The sequence below is a fragment of the Brachyistius frenatus genome, unplaced genomic scaffold (genome assembly GCF_029030835.1).
Source record: "Brachyistius frenatus isolate BFR_SWC_R1_liver_20210118 unplaced genomic scaffold, ASM2903083v1 Contig_351, whole genome shotgun sequence".
Classification (NCBI taxonomy): Eukaryota; Metazoa; Chordata; class Actinopteri; family Embiotocidae; genus Brachyistius; species Brachyistius frenatus.
The window spans coordinates 218,937-237,500 of record NW_027210950.1 but is presented as its reverse complement, the minus strand read 5'-3'; the positions used below and the strand labels follow the sequence as shown (position 1 = coordinate 237,500).

Below are 18,564 nucleotides of genomic sequence, written 5' to 3'. Positions count from 1 at the left end.
GTATTTCTCATTTTAGGTGTTTTCGGTCTCATTTTGGTCGTTAAACTGAATCATCAGTTACTTTACTTTTATTTTGAAGGGTTCAAGTTACGTGAAGGAAACTCTTCTTCTTCCTCATTTAAAACAAACACTTCCAACTGCTGGTTGGAAAACCCTCTCCACCCCCTCCACCTCCCTCCACCTCCCCATCATCCTCCAGCAGTTGTCTCTCTGCTCAACAAGCGACACATTCATCGTCTGTACGGCTCACACACACACACACACACACACACACACACACACACACACACACACACACACACACACACACACACACACACACACACACACACACACACACACACACACACACACACACACCAGCTGCTGTGTGTGTTTGCAGTGTGTGTGTGTGTGTGTGTGTGTGTGTGTGTGTGTGTGTGTGTGTGTGTGTGTGTGTGTGTGTGTGTGTGTAAGTAAAAACACACACACACACTGTCTACATATTTGCAGGCTGAAAGAAACTGATGTGTGTCGTGGAGAATGAACACACACACACACACACACACACACACACACACACACACACACACACACACACACACACACACACACACACACACACACACACACACACACACAGCTGGCCACATCCATAACCTGCATCCCCCCTGAAACCTCCAGACTGGTTCTGGTCTGTAAAACCGGTTCTTAAAACAACCTGTCGAAACACATTTCTGAGGAACAAAATGTTCCTTTAGATTAATGATAATTAAAGATGACTAATCAGAGAAAATAATATTAAATATTTTCAGTTTTAGACACACCGTTTATGAAAGAGTTCGTAGCTTCAGGTCTGTAAAATGGTTCTGATCCAGAAGTGTCTTCAGCTGCAATACCAGCGAGTGCCACTAGAGGTCGGCTCCAAAAAGCCTCCGGCTCCATAGACTCCCATTCAACTTCTCTCATCAAATCCAAAGTGAATAAAATGTGTCCATCAGTTATCTCGGTGTTGTTAGCTAAAGTCACTCCTTCTTCTTAGTTTTCTGGAGGTCCATCTGAAAATAATCCCTCATTCATTAGAAAAGAAGATTCAAGAAGACCTGTTTTTGGGGGCGTGTCTGTTTGATTGACAGGCCTGTGGTGCAGTCAGGTTACAACTAAATGTTCCTTCAGATTAATGATGATAATCAGAGAAGATAATATGATGAAAAAAAATCTGTATTTCTTCATCCATGACTCCTGCTCCTCCTCCTCCTCATCTCTCGGTATGCAAAGTAAACTCTCTCTCATCACCAGAGTCAGGATGAGTCTGTGTTCAATAACTCTACAGCTCAAACCGGCTTTTACATGTTTCAGCACGCCGTGAGGCCCGAGGCAGCACACACACACACACACACACACACACACACACACACACACACACACACACACACACACACACACACACATTAAATCAGCAGTCGTTAAACTGCATTGTTCTTTGACTGAAGACAAATTAAACAAATTTCATGATTGAATTTTTTTTTATCTAAGATCTCATGATACGTCACGTTAAACAACCTTTCATCAACTTTATTTATAATTACTTTGTCAATTATTTTAAATAAAAATAATATTTCCCTTATTCTGTTTTTTATTTAATAAATTTGTATTATTTTTTTTATTTACTTAATAAAAAATTGTTTTTAAAACTGGAACTGTGGCGACAAAAACGTTTAAATCTGTTTTTAATAATCAGGATGTTTGTCAGAAGTTTTTCACATTATTCTAAAGTTCTTATTGTTATTATCATAATTTAAAAAAAAAACACCAGTTTAGTCATTTGCATACATTTCCCAGAATGCACTGCTCCAAAATAGTGATTCTTGTTTCGTGTAAATAAAGTTTCATGTAGTTAAAACAAAGTGAAGCAGAGAGAGAGAGAGAGAGAGAGAGAGAGAGAGAGAGAAACCTCCTCATCGCTCCATAATGGACGCCTTTGTGTCAGAACACACACACACACACACACACACACACACACACACACACACACACACACACACACACACACACTTGTAATTAGATGATGCAGTTCAGCTGACGTCTGACCAAAGATGCTCTTTCTTCTTCATCCCTCCTTCAGTTTCTCTCCTCCTCCTCCTCTTTCTTTCATCTCAGACTCCTTCTCTCCTTTTCCCTCTCATCCCTCCTTATTATTCCTGCTTTGTATTTACCTCCTCCTCTCTCCTCTGTCCCTCCCTTGTCTCCTCCCTCCTTTGTACTGTAACTAGTAAAATACTTTTCTTTCCTTTTTTTACTTTTTATAAACCCTGTCATGCTTTTATTTTGGTACCGGACAGAATATTAAGCAGGACAGGACAGTAGACCCCCTCCTCCCCCCACCCCCCTCCTCCCTCCCTGCAGAGGAGATGAGGAGCTCACAGTCAGCTGTTCTGATGTCTAGCTTTTATTTTGAAAGAAAAGGGGAGGCGATTGGAGGAGGAAATGAAGAAGATGAGGGAGGAAGAAGGAGGTGAAACAAGGAGAGGAGACGAGGAGGACAGAAATGAGATGCAGATGCTGTGTGTGTGTGTGTGCGTGTGTGTGTGTGCGTGTGTGTGTGCGTGTGCGTGTGTGTGTGTGCAGGGTGTGGTCCCGAGGAAGACCAGGTTTCAGCCGAGTGAAAAGACTCAAAGCCTCTTTGTGAGTCTGCCTTCAGGGCAACACACACACACACACACACACACACACACACACACACACACACACACACACACACACACACACACACACACACACACACACACACACGCCCCTACCTTTGTGTGTTCATGCATAGGTGTGTGTGTGTCCCACCAAGGCACTTTCCCATGGGAGGGTTCATTGTTATTCTCAGCTAAACGTTGAATGGAGTCTGGTGGGCACACCTACAACTGCAAACCCCCCAATACACACCTGAGGCCACACCCACCACACACACACCGACAGACCCTTCCTGGCAAACATGTATGAGCCACCCCCCCAAACACACACTCACACCAACACACATCTCCCCCACCAGGTAACACACACACACACACACACACACACACACACACACCAACAGTTTTTTTTTTCTACTTTAAAGAGTTTTTAAATAAACTGACGTTAAAGCTGCGACAAACAGTCAATGAATCAATAAAGTATCAGTGAACTCTTCTGCTCACCAATCCTCATTCTGATGCTTTATGGTTCATAAAAATGTAAAATATCAGGTGTTTACTGTGAGAATGTGAAGCTCCTCTTTGTTTCTGGACATTTTAAAGATAAAACGATCGATCTGCAGAATAATTGATGACTCAAATTCAGTTTTTACTGCCGAGAGACGAAGAAGAGTGAAAGAGGAGGATGTAAGAAAATAAAAGCGCGTGTTGACGGTCGTCGTATCGAGTGTTTGTGGACGTTTATGTCTCCAGACGCTCTGAACCTTCACACACAGAAGTCCAATCACAAAGGAGGAAGAGGAGGAAGAGGAGGAGGAGGAAGAGTAGGAGGGGCAGAAGGATGGAGAAGAAGAGGAAAAAAGGAGGAAGAACATGATGAGGATGGAGGGAGGAGGAGCTTAGAACCAGGAAGTTTCAAAGTTAACATCAAAACATCAAAAACCTTCAAAGACCAGGACATGAAATCAAGAAGGAGAAAACCAGACCTGCTTCTCCTCCTCCTCCTCCTCCTCCTTCTTCACACACACACACATGTTCAGGTCAACATGGACGTACATGTTTGTGTCAAAGAACACACAAAAAAAAAAGAAAGTCTGGGGGCATGTTGACGCTGCGGTCGCCACGGCAACGAGGCGTGTCTTGTGTTTGCAGAACAAACAATTGTACCTGCTCAGAGGGAGGTGTGTGTGTGTGTGTGTGTGTGTGTGTGTGTGTGTGTGTGTGTGTGTGTGTGTGTGTGTGTGTGTGTGTGTGTGTGTGTGTGTGTGTGTGTGTGTCAGATTACAGCTAACAGTCAGATTAATGGGGATTATGGCCGACTGGCTCCATTCACATGTTGCACAAACGCAACAACAGTTTACAGGAAGTTCAAGAGACCCGATAAAATAAAACATCTGCTGCTCTCAGCCAGCATCTTTTCAAAATAAAAGTACAAACACAAAGAGGAGACGGGACAGGAAACTGGTCCCAGATCAGAGGAGAGGAGACGAGGACGGGAGACAACAGGAGGAAACAAAGTGACACAACAAGGAGAGGAAACAAGGGAAGGAGACAAGGAAAGAAAAAGAGGAAAGGAACCAAGAAGAGGAAATGAGGACAGGAAAAAAGGTGTCACCACAAGGGGAGTAAGCAAGGAGAGGAGATAAGATGGCAAAACAAGGAAAGGAAACAAGGAGAAACAAACAAGAAAGGAGAAGAAACAAGGAAAAAAACAACAACAAAAACAAGCTGACAAAACAGATGAAACAAGGAGACAAATAAGGAAAGGAAACAAGGAGATGGTGTCTTCCCGTCCCTACAACTCGAACATAATCCACCACATCTGACATGAAAGTCCTCACAAGGGCTGAAATTCAGAGCGACACACACTTTTGTGTGTTTGTGTATTTTCTGAAGTGATTGTGGTTCAAACTCAATCTACCTTTGTTGATTTACCGCCACTGTTATTTGCATGCTTCTCCTGCTCCTCCTCCTCCTGCTCCTCCTCCTCCTGCTCCTCCCTTAGCAGCAGCCAGCTGACAAAACTGTTTAGTCAGCAAGAAAGGTGAACAGGGAAGAGGAGGGCGAGCGAGCAACAGACAGAAACAGAGAGAGAGAGAGGGAGGGAGGGAAGTGCTGCTGCAGCCTCCATTAGTTTAACACCTTCCTCCCTGCTGCAGACTCGTCTTCCTCTCATACAGAACTCCATTCAGAAAACTACTGTTTTTAAAATAACAAAACAACCTGTCAAACATTAAAAGCTCTGAACTCTTACCGTCTCAACAGACACTCATTCTGTCTCTCACACAAGACTCCATTTAAAAATCTACTGTTTTTACAAATAGTTTTTCTCCATCTGCTCTTTTTTTTTTTTTATTAATCCACCAGACTTTTACTTTGAAGAGGCCAAAGCAAAGCAAGTGATTCCTTCCTTCTGGTCTCACCAGACACGAGGTTTTAAACTCACTGCAGCTCTGCAAGAGGTGTTTGCATTGCGCTTTATTTTGATAAGGCGGCAGGATGTTCGAAGCTCCGCTGCAATAAAATTCCTCAAACAGCAAAACTAAAGGCGTGTTTTGAGGTGACGGATGGACGAATGGATGGATGGATGGAGGAGGGGTGGAGGACAGACCTGTTGTATGGGATGCCAGTGGCTCTGTGTGTGTGTGTATGGTGGGGGGGGGGGGGGGTGAGACTGTCTTGCTGATAAGCAGCTTGCAGAGCTAACTACCACTGCATGGGGCTGTGTGTGAGAGATGGCTGATGGCGTGCACACGCACACACACGCACGCACACACACACACACACACACACACACACACACACACACACACACACACACACACACACACACACACACACACACTGTGAGCCACCTTCACCCTGTTCGCAGCAAATAAAGCCATATTTACTGCGAGTCCAAAGTCCGAGCGCCTCGACTGTGAAAGAATGTCACAACGGATGGAGGGAGGAGGAAGAGGAGGAGGAGTGGTGGGGGGGCGCTAAGGAGATGAAAGGCGGGAGGAGAAGGAGGAGGAGGAGGAGGAGGAGGAAGATGCTCACAGAAGCTTATCTTGGATTTTATGATTTTCTACGTTAAACACCAACATGCCGCTGCTGCATTTAAAGGAACAGTTACACATTTAATTATTTTATTCTGGTGAAGCGGAATTAAGAGACTGACACCAAGATAGCTATAATTTTAATCCAATAATTTAAAATATTTTGTTGCGTATTTTGTTCTCTTTAACATTTATTTCTTAATGCTGTTTTTTTTATCTTCTTACGTTTGAGTAAAAAAATTATGATATAATTACCATGAGTAAACTGTTGGTGATGACATCACATCACATTATATTGATTTCAGTTTAATATCATAAAAGAAAAACTAATCTGCATTTTAGCTGTACTCATTAAAATGATAAAAAAAAATTCAATGAAGTCTTGAAACAAAAGGCCAAAAGGTTTCAAAAAAATGTCAGTGACATTAAAAGACTAAAAATATCAGTAAAACATTTAATATTTGACCATGTTTTGATAATGAATACAAGCTGTGGAAATTTAAGCCATAAAATTCTAGTTTTTTAAAAACAGTCATTTTCTAAATGGAGTTTTATATTAGAGGCCGAAAAGTTGAACTTCAGTGTTTCTTGATGCTCCAACAGTTAAAATCCAAAATATTCAAAGACAACATTTTGTCCTTATGTTAAGCTCAGCATTTCCCCAAATATGTCATTTTTCCGTTGTGAGAGAAAGAGAGAGGAAGAACGGCAGGAGGAGGAGGAGGAGGAAGGGTTAACAGGAAGTGAAGCAGCCTCTCATCAGGAGAGCAGAGGAGGAGATGGAGGAAGTGGAGAAACAATAGCTGCTCTCTCTCTCTCTGTGTCGTTGGTCCATGTGAAGCCGTTATTATCAGAGACAGAGTTATGTAACCGTCAGAGATGTTGTTCATCCTCTGCTGCCGAGCTTCCAGGAAAACTTCACCAAAAAAAAACATCGCAGTCATTCGGCATGAAGGAAAAAAATATATATAAAATATATAGTTTTATGGTGTGAATTGGCGGCTTGTAGAAAAGTAAAAAAAAAAAAAAAAAAAAACACTAAATAAAGTCAGGTGACTTAAAAAAAAAAAAAAAAAAAAAAATCTAACTTTCAGCGAGCTTATCAGCTCCAAGCAAACCGAGTTACGCAAAATGTACCTCAGTAACAAACTCATCAGGTCAAGGACGCACAGCAGCAACGACCGCAACACAGTCAAACCACAAAGTAAATAAAGTTTAATAAAGTCCCTGCTGCTTCACTATTAAACTTTAAAGTTTATGCAAGAACAAGTTTGTATTTAACGTTGGTTCGAACATTTCTAGTCCTCAAATACAAAACTCTATTTGGAAGATGATTGTTTAAAAAAACCAAAAAAACTCAGGAGCTTTTACAGTTTTAATTCCCACAAATTATATTAATTATTAAAACATGATCAAATATTCAATATATTCCTGAGATTTCTAAGTTTTATAATTTCAAAAGACACTGAAATTCAACTGGAGAGATTTTTTTTTTTTTACCATTTTTTTTACCATCTAATACAAAACCCCATTGTGAAAATGATTGGGTTTAAAAATTTAAAAAAAAGCAGGGGGGGATTTTTACAGTTTATATTTCCACAGTTTATATTTATTATCAAAACATTGTCAAATATTTTATATTTTTCTGAGATTTTAAGATCTTTTAACATTTTCGGTCTTGATACCAGACTCCATTGAGAAAACGGTCGATTTATAGTTCTGGATGCAACCAGATCACTTTTACCATTAATTGTTTGGTCTTAATCATAATGATAAACATATTTTATTGTGGAAAAACATTAAACATTAAATTATCTTAAAAAGTTTGGTCCAAACGTAAAAAATATTCAGTTTACACACAGATAAATTCAATTATAAGAAAACATTCACATCTGAGACGCTAAAAATGGACTTTACTTTGTTGTCACCCACTCTAGATGTCACACACTGAGAATATATTAAAGACTGATGTCAACAACAAACAAACAACAACAGTCTTGGTGTAAACCAGCTGACAGCAGCGAAGCCAAAGAGAGACGATGTAGTATTGACTCAGTCTAACTATAGAGTTCACTGCTATATAAAGACTCTGATGTGTGTGTGTGTGTGTGTGTGTGTGTGTGTGTGTGTGTGTGTGTGTGTGTGTGTGTGTGTGTGTGTGTGTGTGTGTGTGTGGTTCCATCTTTGTGAGGACACACTGCTGAAGTGCGTGTTTGATGGTTCAGACCCGGTTCAGGGATTCGGGTCAGCATCAGGTTGAGGTTAAAGTTCATGGTCCTCAGAACGTCTGGTGTCACCTGGGGTCCCCACAAAGACAGGTGCACAAGCACGTGTGTGTGTGTGTGTGTGTGTGTGTGTGTGTGTGTGTGTGTGTGTGTGTGTGTGTGTGTGTGTGTGTGTGTGTGTGTGTGTGTGTGTGTGTGTGTGTGAAAGTAAGCTGCCTCTTGCCTAAATTTAAACTCAGCCACGAGACCACAAAGCAGTGTGTGCGTATGCGTGTGTGTACGTGTGTGTGTGCGCGTATGCGTGTGTGTGCGTATGCGTACATGTGTGTGCGCGCGTATGCGTGTGTGTGCGTGCATATGTGTGTGTGTGCGTATGCGTACATGTGTGTGTGTGCGTATGCGTACATGTGTGTGTGCGCGTATGCGTGTGTGTGTGCGTATGCAAGTGTGTGCGTATGCGTGCGCATATGCGTATGTGTGTGTGTGTGGTGACACCAATCCCACATAAACACACTTTCATGGGAGGAGACTCATCAACCGACACACTAAACTGTGTGTGTCCTACTTTAGTGTCTCCAATGACACTCATCTTCTCGTCGCCTCTCAGCGTTCAGTTTTCAGCCTTCACACACTAATCGATCAGTTTATTGGTCGACAGGTGATCAACTGCTGTAAACATGTAGACATTTTTATTTGTCTTAAATCGGTCATTTTCTGAATGGAGTCTTGTATGTAAGATCAAGGTGTTGAGCAAATTTTTGAAAACAATCATTTCCTAGATGGAGTTTTGTACTGAAGGAAAAAAGGTTTTCCTCCCACTGCATTTCAAAGTCTACTGAAGAGACTATTTTCTGCTTTTTCTTTGTTAAACATTCTTGTAAACTGAATATTTGGGTTTTTTGGTTGAACAAAATAAAACAAGACAACTGAAGACTTCAGCTCAGCAACATTTTGGGCATTTTTTTTATAAAACGTTCCTCAGTTTTCACCGCTTTATGTCACTGTTTGTTCTTTTGTTCTCAGTAGCTGAACACAAAAATCCAACCAATGTAAAAAAAAATCATTCTTGTGGACGTCAAACTGAGTCTGACCTTCTGCTCTGTACTTTACGAAATCAGAAACTTTTCTTCTCAAACTAGGAGAAAGATGAAGAGCAACGCCTGCTCTGACAGAGCGAGTCTCATCGTCACCTCCAGGATGACTCAGCTGCACACCTTCAACACGGCGAGCATCCGAAAACTCTGACTCACAAACCGGTGCAACAAGGAGGGACGTTCACAACATTCACAACGTTTACAACGTTTACAACACCGCTTCCTGGGAGCGCTCGGATTTAAAACATCTTAGTCAGTTCTGATTGAACTGGTGCTGTGAGTGGACGGACTGCTGAACAGACGGAATATGTACATGCCCAGGGGCTCCCAGGGGCTTATTTGGAAGGCATTCAACCTTTATAAAGAGATGCAAAACTAGTAAAAAGAAATGCAAAAACAACCTCGAAGACACAAAACAAGGCAAAAAAAATTAAAAAAAATTCTTCCTCTCCTGCAGAAACATTTGTGTCTTTGAAGTTCATTTCTAACTTGAACATCTGACGTTTACCATGAAGATGGAGCGAAGAAAAGACGATCTCCATTATTAAAACACAACGCAGGTATCTGTTGAGCCGAGGACGCTTTTCAAAATAAAAGCGTTTCCAGACGGCCGTCTCAGCAGGACAGACTCAGGTCTCAGGTTCTGTCGGGGGAAGGCCACGAGCCATTTGGTCAAGCAGAGAGGTGTAAGAGGTCGACTCGCACCCCCCTCCACCCCCCGCCCTTCATCATCATCCTCCTCCTCCTCCACACCTCTGTGTCTGCATCCAAACCCCCACCTAAATGATGGAGACGGTGTGAAAGTCTCTGATGGGCTCATCAATCATCAAAGCAGCTGCTGATTACTTTTTAAAAGACCAAAAATTCACACATTTGAAAGGTTTGCTGCTTTTTAGGGGATTTTACATGTTGCAACCAAAATTATTTACTTTTATTAATTGATTAGATTTACACTTTTTGCTTTAAAAGAAAAATTCTACTGATTTCAATTTATATTTTTCTGTTGAGCGACTGGTTTTACTGCAGAAACATTGATTCATTGTCCTGATTTAAAATCTGATGATGAGAATCAGCTCAGTCAGCTGCATTTAAAAGTTAACAAAGAAAAAAAGGTGAAGAAAATGAGCTGATAACAGTTTGAGTCAACTTTCACCCCAAACTCCCTGCTTCACCTCCTCCTCCTCCTCCTCCTCTCTGAGCTGTATGTTAACTACTCCTCCTCCTCTCTGAACTGTATGTTAACTACTCCTCCTCCTCCTCTCTGAACTGTATGTTAACTCCTCCTTCACCTCCTCGGTCAGAGGATGGAACATAATCTTATCTAAAAAAAGGAGAGGCTATAAATAGAAGCTGGGTACAGAGAGCGAGGCCGGGAGAGAGAAAGGAAGGAGGAAAGAAAGGAGGTGAAGTCACCTCCATCTACATCTACTCCTCCTCTTCCTCACACTCTGATTGACTCTTAATCCTCTATTTCACTAATATTTCACAGCTGCAGCATCGATGAAACCGCAAAAAGGTCTCTATAGTCACACACAGTCAGTGTGTGTGTGTGTGTGTGTGTGTGTGTGTGTGTGTGTGTGTGTGTGTGTGTGTGTGTGTGTGTGTGTGTCTCTCAGAGGGACAATGACAGCTTTTAATTAGCTGCATCACTTCGGTCCATGTGGACACAAACGTCCCACTGAAACTCCCCATTAACACTGTTTACACACACACACACACACACACACACACACACACACACACACACACACACACACACACACACACACACACACACACACACACACACACACACGTTCCTCCACATGACTGCTGTGTACTTGTCACACACACATTAGTGGCATTAATGACGCACTAATGAAACACGAGGTTTCAGCCGTCTGCTCGCTTTAAAAATCTTTGTTTTTTATTTGATTTGATTATGTTTTGTTTGTTGACTTCTATTGTTTCTACTGTGTTAAATTATGTGTTCTTGTTTAATGAAAAACTGGATGTTTTTAATAATACACAAGTACAAATTTACAACCACTTAAATAAATAAATAAACAAACTCCTTGTTAAATGTTTACAGTTGAACTGCATTCATTCAGAAATATTTTTACTATTTTGCAAAAACATAATCTAAATGATTAATGATTTAAATATAATTTGAATATCATTTTTATTGCAAACAATAAATGTAATTTATACTTCATTTGTTATCATTGTTATCATACTTTCATATAAAATGAGAGTTCAAAAGGTCAAATTAATCATCTGGATATTAAACTATTACACAAAGTTGAAAAAATTCTTCCAACAAACTAATTTCTAAAAAAAATGATTGTGTAATTTGAGATTTCTAATTAGAAAAATGTTTGAATAAAATTTAAATAAAATATATTTTCTACCTAAAATGAGGAAACTTGAAAGTCAAAATAAATGTAAACAGAATTATTAGAAATTAGAAAAGTAATTAAATCATGTAAATTATGTTTTTGATGATGCAGACGTGAAAACAGACAAAGGTTCTCTGATGAGTCTCGTCAATCAATCAATCAACCAACCAATCAATCAATAAATCAATCAACCAACCAATCAATCAATAAATCAATCAATCAACCAGGAGATCAGAGAAAGTCAAATTGTCAAACTGCTGAACAGAAAATGAAACCAGTGATGAAGACGAGGAGAAGAAGTGAAGTCACAGTCGGTTGGTTTCACTCCTCCAACCTGCTGCATCATGTCTTTACACGACTGACTGCAGTGTGTGTGTGTGTGTGTGTGTGTGTGTGTGTGTGTGTGTGTGTGTGTGTGTGTGTGTGTGTGTGTGTGTGTGTGTGTGTGTGTGTGTGTGTGTGTGTGTGTCTTCAATTCCCACATAAAAAAGGTCTCTTACAATGGAGGACAACCGTCACACCAGAACACAAGACGCTCTTTGTGGCGGCGTGAGCGTACGACATCATCGCCGACATCAGCATCTCAAAATGTCCACCGCAGAAGAAGAAGAAGAAGAAGAAGAAGAAGAAGAAGAAGAAGGACTGTTACGTATCACTATGATATGTCAAGAGTTTCAGACTCTTGTGCACGTGAAGACGCTTTTATTGTGGCGTCTGCTTGCCTTCTACTTCCTGTTTGACTCGTCGGCGTCACATGACGATCCAATAAATCAGCAGCATAAAGTAGTAAAACGTGGCGAGAACGAGTTTACTGTAAATAAACCGGAGTATTTGCTGGTTAAATTAGACGAGTGGCCGTTTTTGTTTGAATAAATTGGGATGCCTGATATTGGATCGATTGAGATCAGCTGACAAACCGATGATGTCATCAACAGGTAGCTGGAGAACTGATCTGGTTATCTGTGACGGAAACTTTTCAGGTCGAGGACTTCACACCCACTTTGATGTTTTGATTAACCCCCCACCCCCACCCCGCCCCTCCCCCACATCTCCATTTGAAAACCAAAGGAGGAGTTAAAATTCCCCGTTGGGTTAGAAGACCCGTCGGTGTGAGACGGAGGAGATCAGCCTGTCGCCGACGGCCCGGCTCGGCCTCAGTGTTGAATTTCGTAATGGAATGCTAACTGCTCATCCGGATCTCTCCTCCTCCTCCTCCTCCTCCTCCTCCTGTCAGGACGAAGAGGAGGAGAGGAGGACCAAACCCAGCGGGGCTATTCAGGTTATCATCGCAGGAAAAGCTTCTAAAAGCACCGTGAAGCCGCCACGCGCTCTCGTTTGGGCGCCGCATGTCGGTTGAAGTTGCCATAGCAACCGTGTAACGACGTTACGGCGACGCCGCGGGAGATAAAACAAAAAACCCTAAAAAAGCACCGGGAACACTCCTGGAGATGTGTTCAGGGTTCAACGTCACACTGCAACCAATAAAACTCCAACGTACCTGAAACCACAGGAGGTCAAAACACGGCTGGAGTACCGCGACGCTAAAAACACGACTCCTTTCAGAAGTTCGTTCAAACTGCAGCACCGACACGCACCAGGTGATTTACACGCTAAATGTCACGTTAAGCTGCAACTACTGCAAAACATCCCATAAGTGTGCTAACGTTAGCCACGTCAGCTTCCAATCAAACCACACAAAACTATTTCTTATTAAACCACTTTAAAGTGACACGGCGAGTGTTTTACTAAACCGGCCACGTAAAACTATTACTTTATTATTTTAAAAGCAAAACTTACGTACAAAAATTGAACTGAACTGCTTAATGGTGCATTTTATTAGTTATTGGGTGAACTTTTTATTTGTAAAAGTGAATTTTTGCTCTTTTAAAAGTTATATTCCTCCTTTAAAAGTTAAAGTCCCTGAGGGAGGGGGGGAGGGGGGTGTCCCTTAGCAACCATTATCTAACCAGTCCAACCCTGAGACAGAGAGGAGGAGGAGGAGGAGGGGAGGAGGAGGAGGAGGGGGAGGAGAGGAGGAGGAATAGAAACCATCTCTTCTGCCTCCACTAAAACCAAACCCGTCCATCAATCATTCACCGGGTCGCCGATAAGAAACTCTCTTTGGACACAGTAAAAGAAAAACACCTCGAGTTATTCAACAGCATCATCCGCCATGAACCAACGGAACCAACACGGAACCAACGGAACCAACGGAACCAACACGGAACCAACGGAACCAACAGCTCGACGGTGACGAAGCGAACAGCTGATCTCAAACACGGAGTTCAGCGAGGCGGCGGTTCGAGACCGAGACGAACTTTTATTAGAGTCCGAAGAAGTGATGAGTTCACGTTCAAAATGTGCGTTCAAGCCGCGGAGGATGTCGAAAGAGAGAAAAGAGGGAGTAAGAGGGAGGAGGAGGAGGAGGAGGAGGAGGAGGAGGGGGGAGGAGGAGGAGGAGGAGGAGGAGGAGGAGGGGGAGGAGGATGCAACAGGCGTCACGTCGATGCTGCGCGTAACCGGAGACGGTGGAGGGAGAAAAAAAGTCTCCGAAACGCAGCGAAAAGTCGCCAAACAGCCGCAAAAAAAACCGGGTCGCACCGAGCGGGGCGCGCGACCACCGGACACCGGACACCGGGTCGGTCGGTGCCGCTTCGTCAATGAACAGGGGTCGCTTTCTTGCTAAATATGTCTCGGCAAGGTCACAGCAGCGTCGGGCTAAGCAGCAGTTAGCGAGACACGACCGGAAGTCGGGGCGATTCTCCCGTCAAAATAAAATGATTTGATATTATGAAAACACTGAAGCACATACAGCCTTGTTGCTTTCTAAATAAAACCTTTCGGGTGTTTTCATCCATCTGATGCTCTGAATCACGACGAACAATGTTCACGTCGATGTCCCACTGGAAGAAACGCGTGAATAAAGATGTAAGGGACGCGGTGAGGGTCAAACACATCCGCATCACCCGAACCCGAGCCGGACACGTCCGTCGCTCCCGCCGCATTAAAGCGTCCCGCGAGGTCACAAACAACCCGGCGTCACCATGACAACGTGCACGCTGGATAACTTCAGAAAACGTGTTTTGTAAAAGTTTCCTACAAACTTTAAACTTCCGCGAAGCAACAGGTGACTTTTCCTGTGAAAAGCCCGCAAAACAGGAAGCAGCGATGCTAGTTGCCGTTAGCTTTCGTTAGCTCGGGGTGTCTGGTAGCTTTTTCTCTTTTTTTAACACATGGCCACGAGCAGCGAGGCTTCGACCAAAGTGCACCCGAGATACGATGCTCGGCTCCGGCAGCGAGCGAGACTTTGAACCCGCTCCTGTCCTCCCCTCCCCTCCCCCCTCCCTCCCCCGCGGGAGCAAAAAAAAAAAAAAAAACCTCCGAATAACGTGCAGACGGCCGGTGAAAGTTTGGACCGAACAAGTCCATAAAACACGGAGTCGGTGTCCGAAGTCGGCTGAAGGAGGACGGAGGAGACGGAGGAGGACGGAGGAGGAAGGAGGAGACGGAGACACGGCGGCTGAATTCCACCGCTTTGGATGCGCATCAAACTAGGAAGCAGAGCAGCTCCGTCCTGAACGCTTCACATCTCCGACAAACTTCACCTCAACAGCCGCAACAAGTCCAAAGTTTCCGGCGTCCGACAGCTCGAAGGACGCGACGAGCTCGGAGCCGGAAAACAGCCTCGAAACCCGCAGAGAGAAGGAGCAGACTTACGCTGGACTTTGTTGGGGTTCGGCTGCTTGCGCCGAGACATCGTGGCGAGGATGATGATGGTGGTGGTGGTGGTGGTGGGGGCGATGATGATGATGATGATGATGGGTGATGGTGGATGATAAAGGGGGATGAAGAAAAAAAAAAAGGGAGAGAGAGAGAGAGAGAGAGAGAGGCTGCAAACTTGCTCCGAAGAGGAGAGGAATCAAAATGGCGTTTCCGAAGGGATGTGCAAACTTGGACAAACTTTACTCCGGCTTCTCCTCCTCCCTCCCTCCCTCCCTCCTCCCCTCCTCCCTCCCCTCCTCCTCCCTCCTCTTTGCTGCTGCCTCTCTTCTTCCTCCTCTTCGCTCTCCTCTCGGAGGAAAGAAGAAGGGAAAGTCGAGGAAAAGGAGGAAAATGTTTATTTGGAGATGTATTTTTTTTCTTTTTTAAATTCCTGCCCGGACTCCGTCTCCCCTCCTCCCCCTCCTCCCTCCTCCCCTCCCCCCTCTCTCCCTCTAAACCTGATAAGTAAAGCTCATCACGTGTTGTCTCCAGTCTCCAAGGGGACGTGGCCACCAAAGCATCTCTTGTCTTTACGCACGTTACCAGATTACTTCTAGTTTTTACGCACCAGGCGCGATGAGAGGAAGCAGGAAATAATCACACTTAGTTCATCAAATAACTCCCCCTCCTCCCTCCCCCTCCCCCTCCCCCCACACACACACAAAACAACAACAACAACACAAATACAACTTGTAAAAAAATAAAAGTTTGAAGTATATTTCACCATTTTTACGGGACAGATTTCCACATTCAACTTTACTAACCTACATGTATGTTTCATCCCTAAAACATATCAGCTGGAAGTTGATTCATGTCCAGTTTTACGATCATAAAGTGACTCTTTGTCTGCTGAGTTAATGTTTCACATCTTAAACACGCTACGGACGGTTTCTGTTTCTTTTTTTTTAATCATTTAGTTTGAAGATAAGAAACCATCCAGCCACACTTCACTGCAGAGGCAAAAAGCTGCTGCTGCAACTCTCGCGAGGCTTGAAGAGGAAGACGCGGGAGGGGAAGGGTGAGTTATCGCGGTGTTTTGAGGGGGGAGAGAAGAGAGGATGAACAACCGTCTGCCTGCCTTTCTGTTTTTGGGGGGTGGGGGGGGCTGCTCCTGTTTCCAGGGGAGGTGTCAAAGCAATCAGCTCACTTTGAAGCTACATTTTCTACAACAGACAAAACCACGAGGACTTTTTATAAGTTGCTCATGATGAAGGAAAAAAGTTTTGCAGAACAATCAAACTTTTTTTTAAACTCTACAAACTAAATAATCTGATCACACAGATTAGAAGAGTCTGAAAATATAATGTGGTTTTACAGATAAAACTAACATAATATATGTAAACAGTAAAGTAACTGCATCTTAAATTTAAAGTGAATAATTCTTCATAAATAAGCATTTGGCCGTCTGTATATTTCTAATTTTTACAAGCTGTTGTAAAACCTAAAGAAATTCACAATTAACCCATCTAATGAATGTATGTCGTAACGTAATTTCATCTCAAGCTTACAAAGTCAAAAGCAAAATAATAAAAGTTAACATTACTTATTGATATATTTCTTAAAGATGTAGTGAAATAATTCCTTCTTAAACATTAAAAGTAGAATAAAAAGTAAATAAATGCTCATGTTGTGCAATATGCACATTTTATTTTGAAGTTATTTAATCATAAACTTTCAAAGTAAAGTAATAAATGTCACCTTTTTTCACATGTAAATGATTTATTCGTTTCAGCCTTTGTGAAAATAAAGAATAAGAAATAAAAGATAAAGTAACTCCCTTTTTATTTCACAGATGGAAAGACGTTCTTTCCATCAAACTGGGCTCATTAAAAAAGTTGCACGTATTTTTTAATTTGGTTGCGACACAGAAAAACTGGGATTCAATTTTGCTAAAAAAAAATAAAGCAAAAACATGAAGTTTCTCTGTTGGAGCTGCAGATCAGATGTGAAGTATTTACAGATTATAACTCCGTAAATACTAAACACCATATAAACACCACCTGGTGGCGCCGCTCGGCGTTGCAGGACAAACCACCGCATCATAAGCACTTCGCAGCCTTTTTACATGACTTCTGTCACATGACATCTCTTAGCTGACTTGCCTCTTCTTCTCACGCAAAGGCGACACCAAAGTAGCGCTGCCCCCTAGAGGACTGGTGGATGTATTACACGCTCTGTGTCGCGACCTCAGACTGGATATAAAAGTGTTTGCAGCTTCTGAAAAATTAGGCCGATGCAGAAGCGCTTTAAGCTGCAATACCACCGAGGGCCACTAGAATCTGGCTCCTCCCCCAGCTCGTCCAAATATGGTCACTTCCTGTTCCAAACTATAGTTCAAGCGTCTGCAAAGTTTCTGCACGAAAAGTAAAATACTTTTTTATGTTCTATGTGCTGCAGTGAAAGATGAAGAGAAGATGAACTAGAAGCTGACTTCCCTCTGATCAGCCTTCATCAGTGATGAAGACGAGCTGTGTGAGACAGCAGCAGCTCCTCCTGAACTCCAGGCTGAAGACTAAATTTAAACCTGCTCGGACTCTCTTTGTTAAATTTAGTGCAGCAGCTCGACTGCTGCATGTGGAGGTTCCTCTCCCGCATTCCTGCCGGCCCTTCATCTCCAGATACAGACCCCTCCTCCTCCTCCTCCTCCTCCTCCTCCTCCTCCTCCCATCATCCCCTGCTGGAGAGAGGAGCACACAGGCATCTCCCCTCCCATCACCCCCCTCCTCCTCCTCCTCCTCCTCCCCTCCAGGCGGCTGCAGCGGAGCAGGAAGAGTCTGTCCGCCTGTTGAAGACTGATGAAGGATCTGGGTGTTTCCTGTCGTTTTGGTTTCTCTGCATTCAGATGTTTTGTGAAAGATCGTCTTCCATCTTGCTGCCGAGTGAAAGTTGAAGAAGATGTTGTTGATCTTTGTCTTTAAATCCCTCTGGACTTTCTCTTGTTGTGGAAACAGAAGCAGACTTCTCTCCAGAATCACTGCTGGAAGTCAGAAACACACTGAAACAGAGAAGTGAAGAAACTTCATTAGTCACACTGTTTGAGGCACTTTATAAAGATGTATTGTGGGAGCAAGTTTAATTCAGATCTCCTCACAGACTGTTTCTAAAAGAGTTCGTTGCTTCAGGTCTGTAAAATGGTTCTGATCCAGAAGTGTCTTCAGCTGCAATACCAGCGAGTGCCACTAGAGGTCGGCTCCAAAAAGCCTCCGGCTCCATAGACTCCCATTCAACTTCTCTCATCAAATCCAAAGTGAATAAAATGTGTCCATCAGTTATCTCGGTGTTGTTAGCTAAAGTCACTCCTTCTTAGTAGTTTTCTGGAGGTCCATCTGAAAATAATCCCTCATTCATTAGAAAAGAAGATTCAAGAAGACCTGTTTTTGGGGGCGTGTCTGTTTGATTGA

The 18,564-nt window shown here is 43.0% G+C and overlaps 1 protein-coding gene and 1 long non-coding RNA gene across 2 annotated transcripts in view; one reads left to right on the top strand and one right to left on the bottom strand.

The window, feature by feature from the left end:
- Nucleotides 1–15,181, bottom strand: part of rreb1a (ras responsive element binding protein 1a) — a 50,414-nt gene extending 35,233 nt beyond the window's left edge. Inside the window, 1 exon segment of the mRNA XM_069723934.1 lies at nucleotides 15,119–15,181. Within this exon segment, the coding sequence (XP_069580035.1) occupies nucleotides 15,119–15,158 (40 nt within the window). The 5' untranslated portion in view covers nucleotides 15,159–15,181.
- Nucleotides 15,182–15,351: 170 nt separating this feature from the next.
- On the top strand, nucleotides 15,352–17,687 carry LOC138636095 (uncharacterized). Its single transcript, XR_011312230.1, has 3 exons — nucleotides 15,352–15,530; nucleotides 16,081–16,181; nucleotides 17,561–17,687. It is a non-coding gene; the product is annotated as an uncharacterized lncRNA (long non-coding RNA).
- Nucleotides 17,688–18,564: the final 877 nt, after the last annotated feature.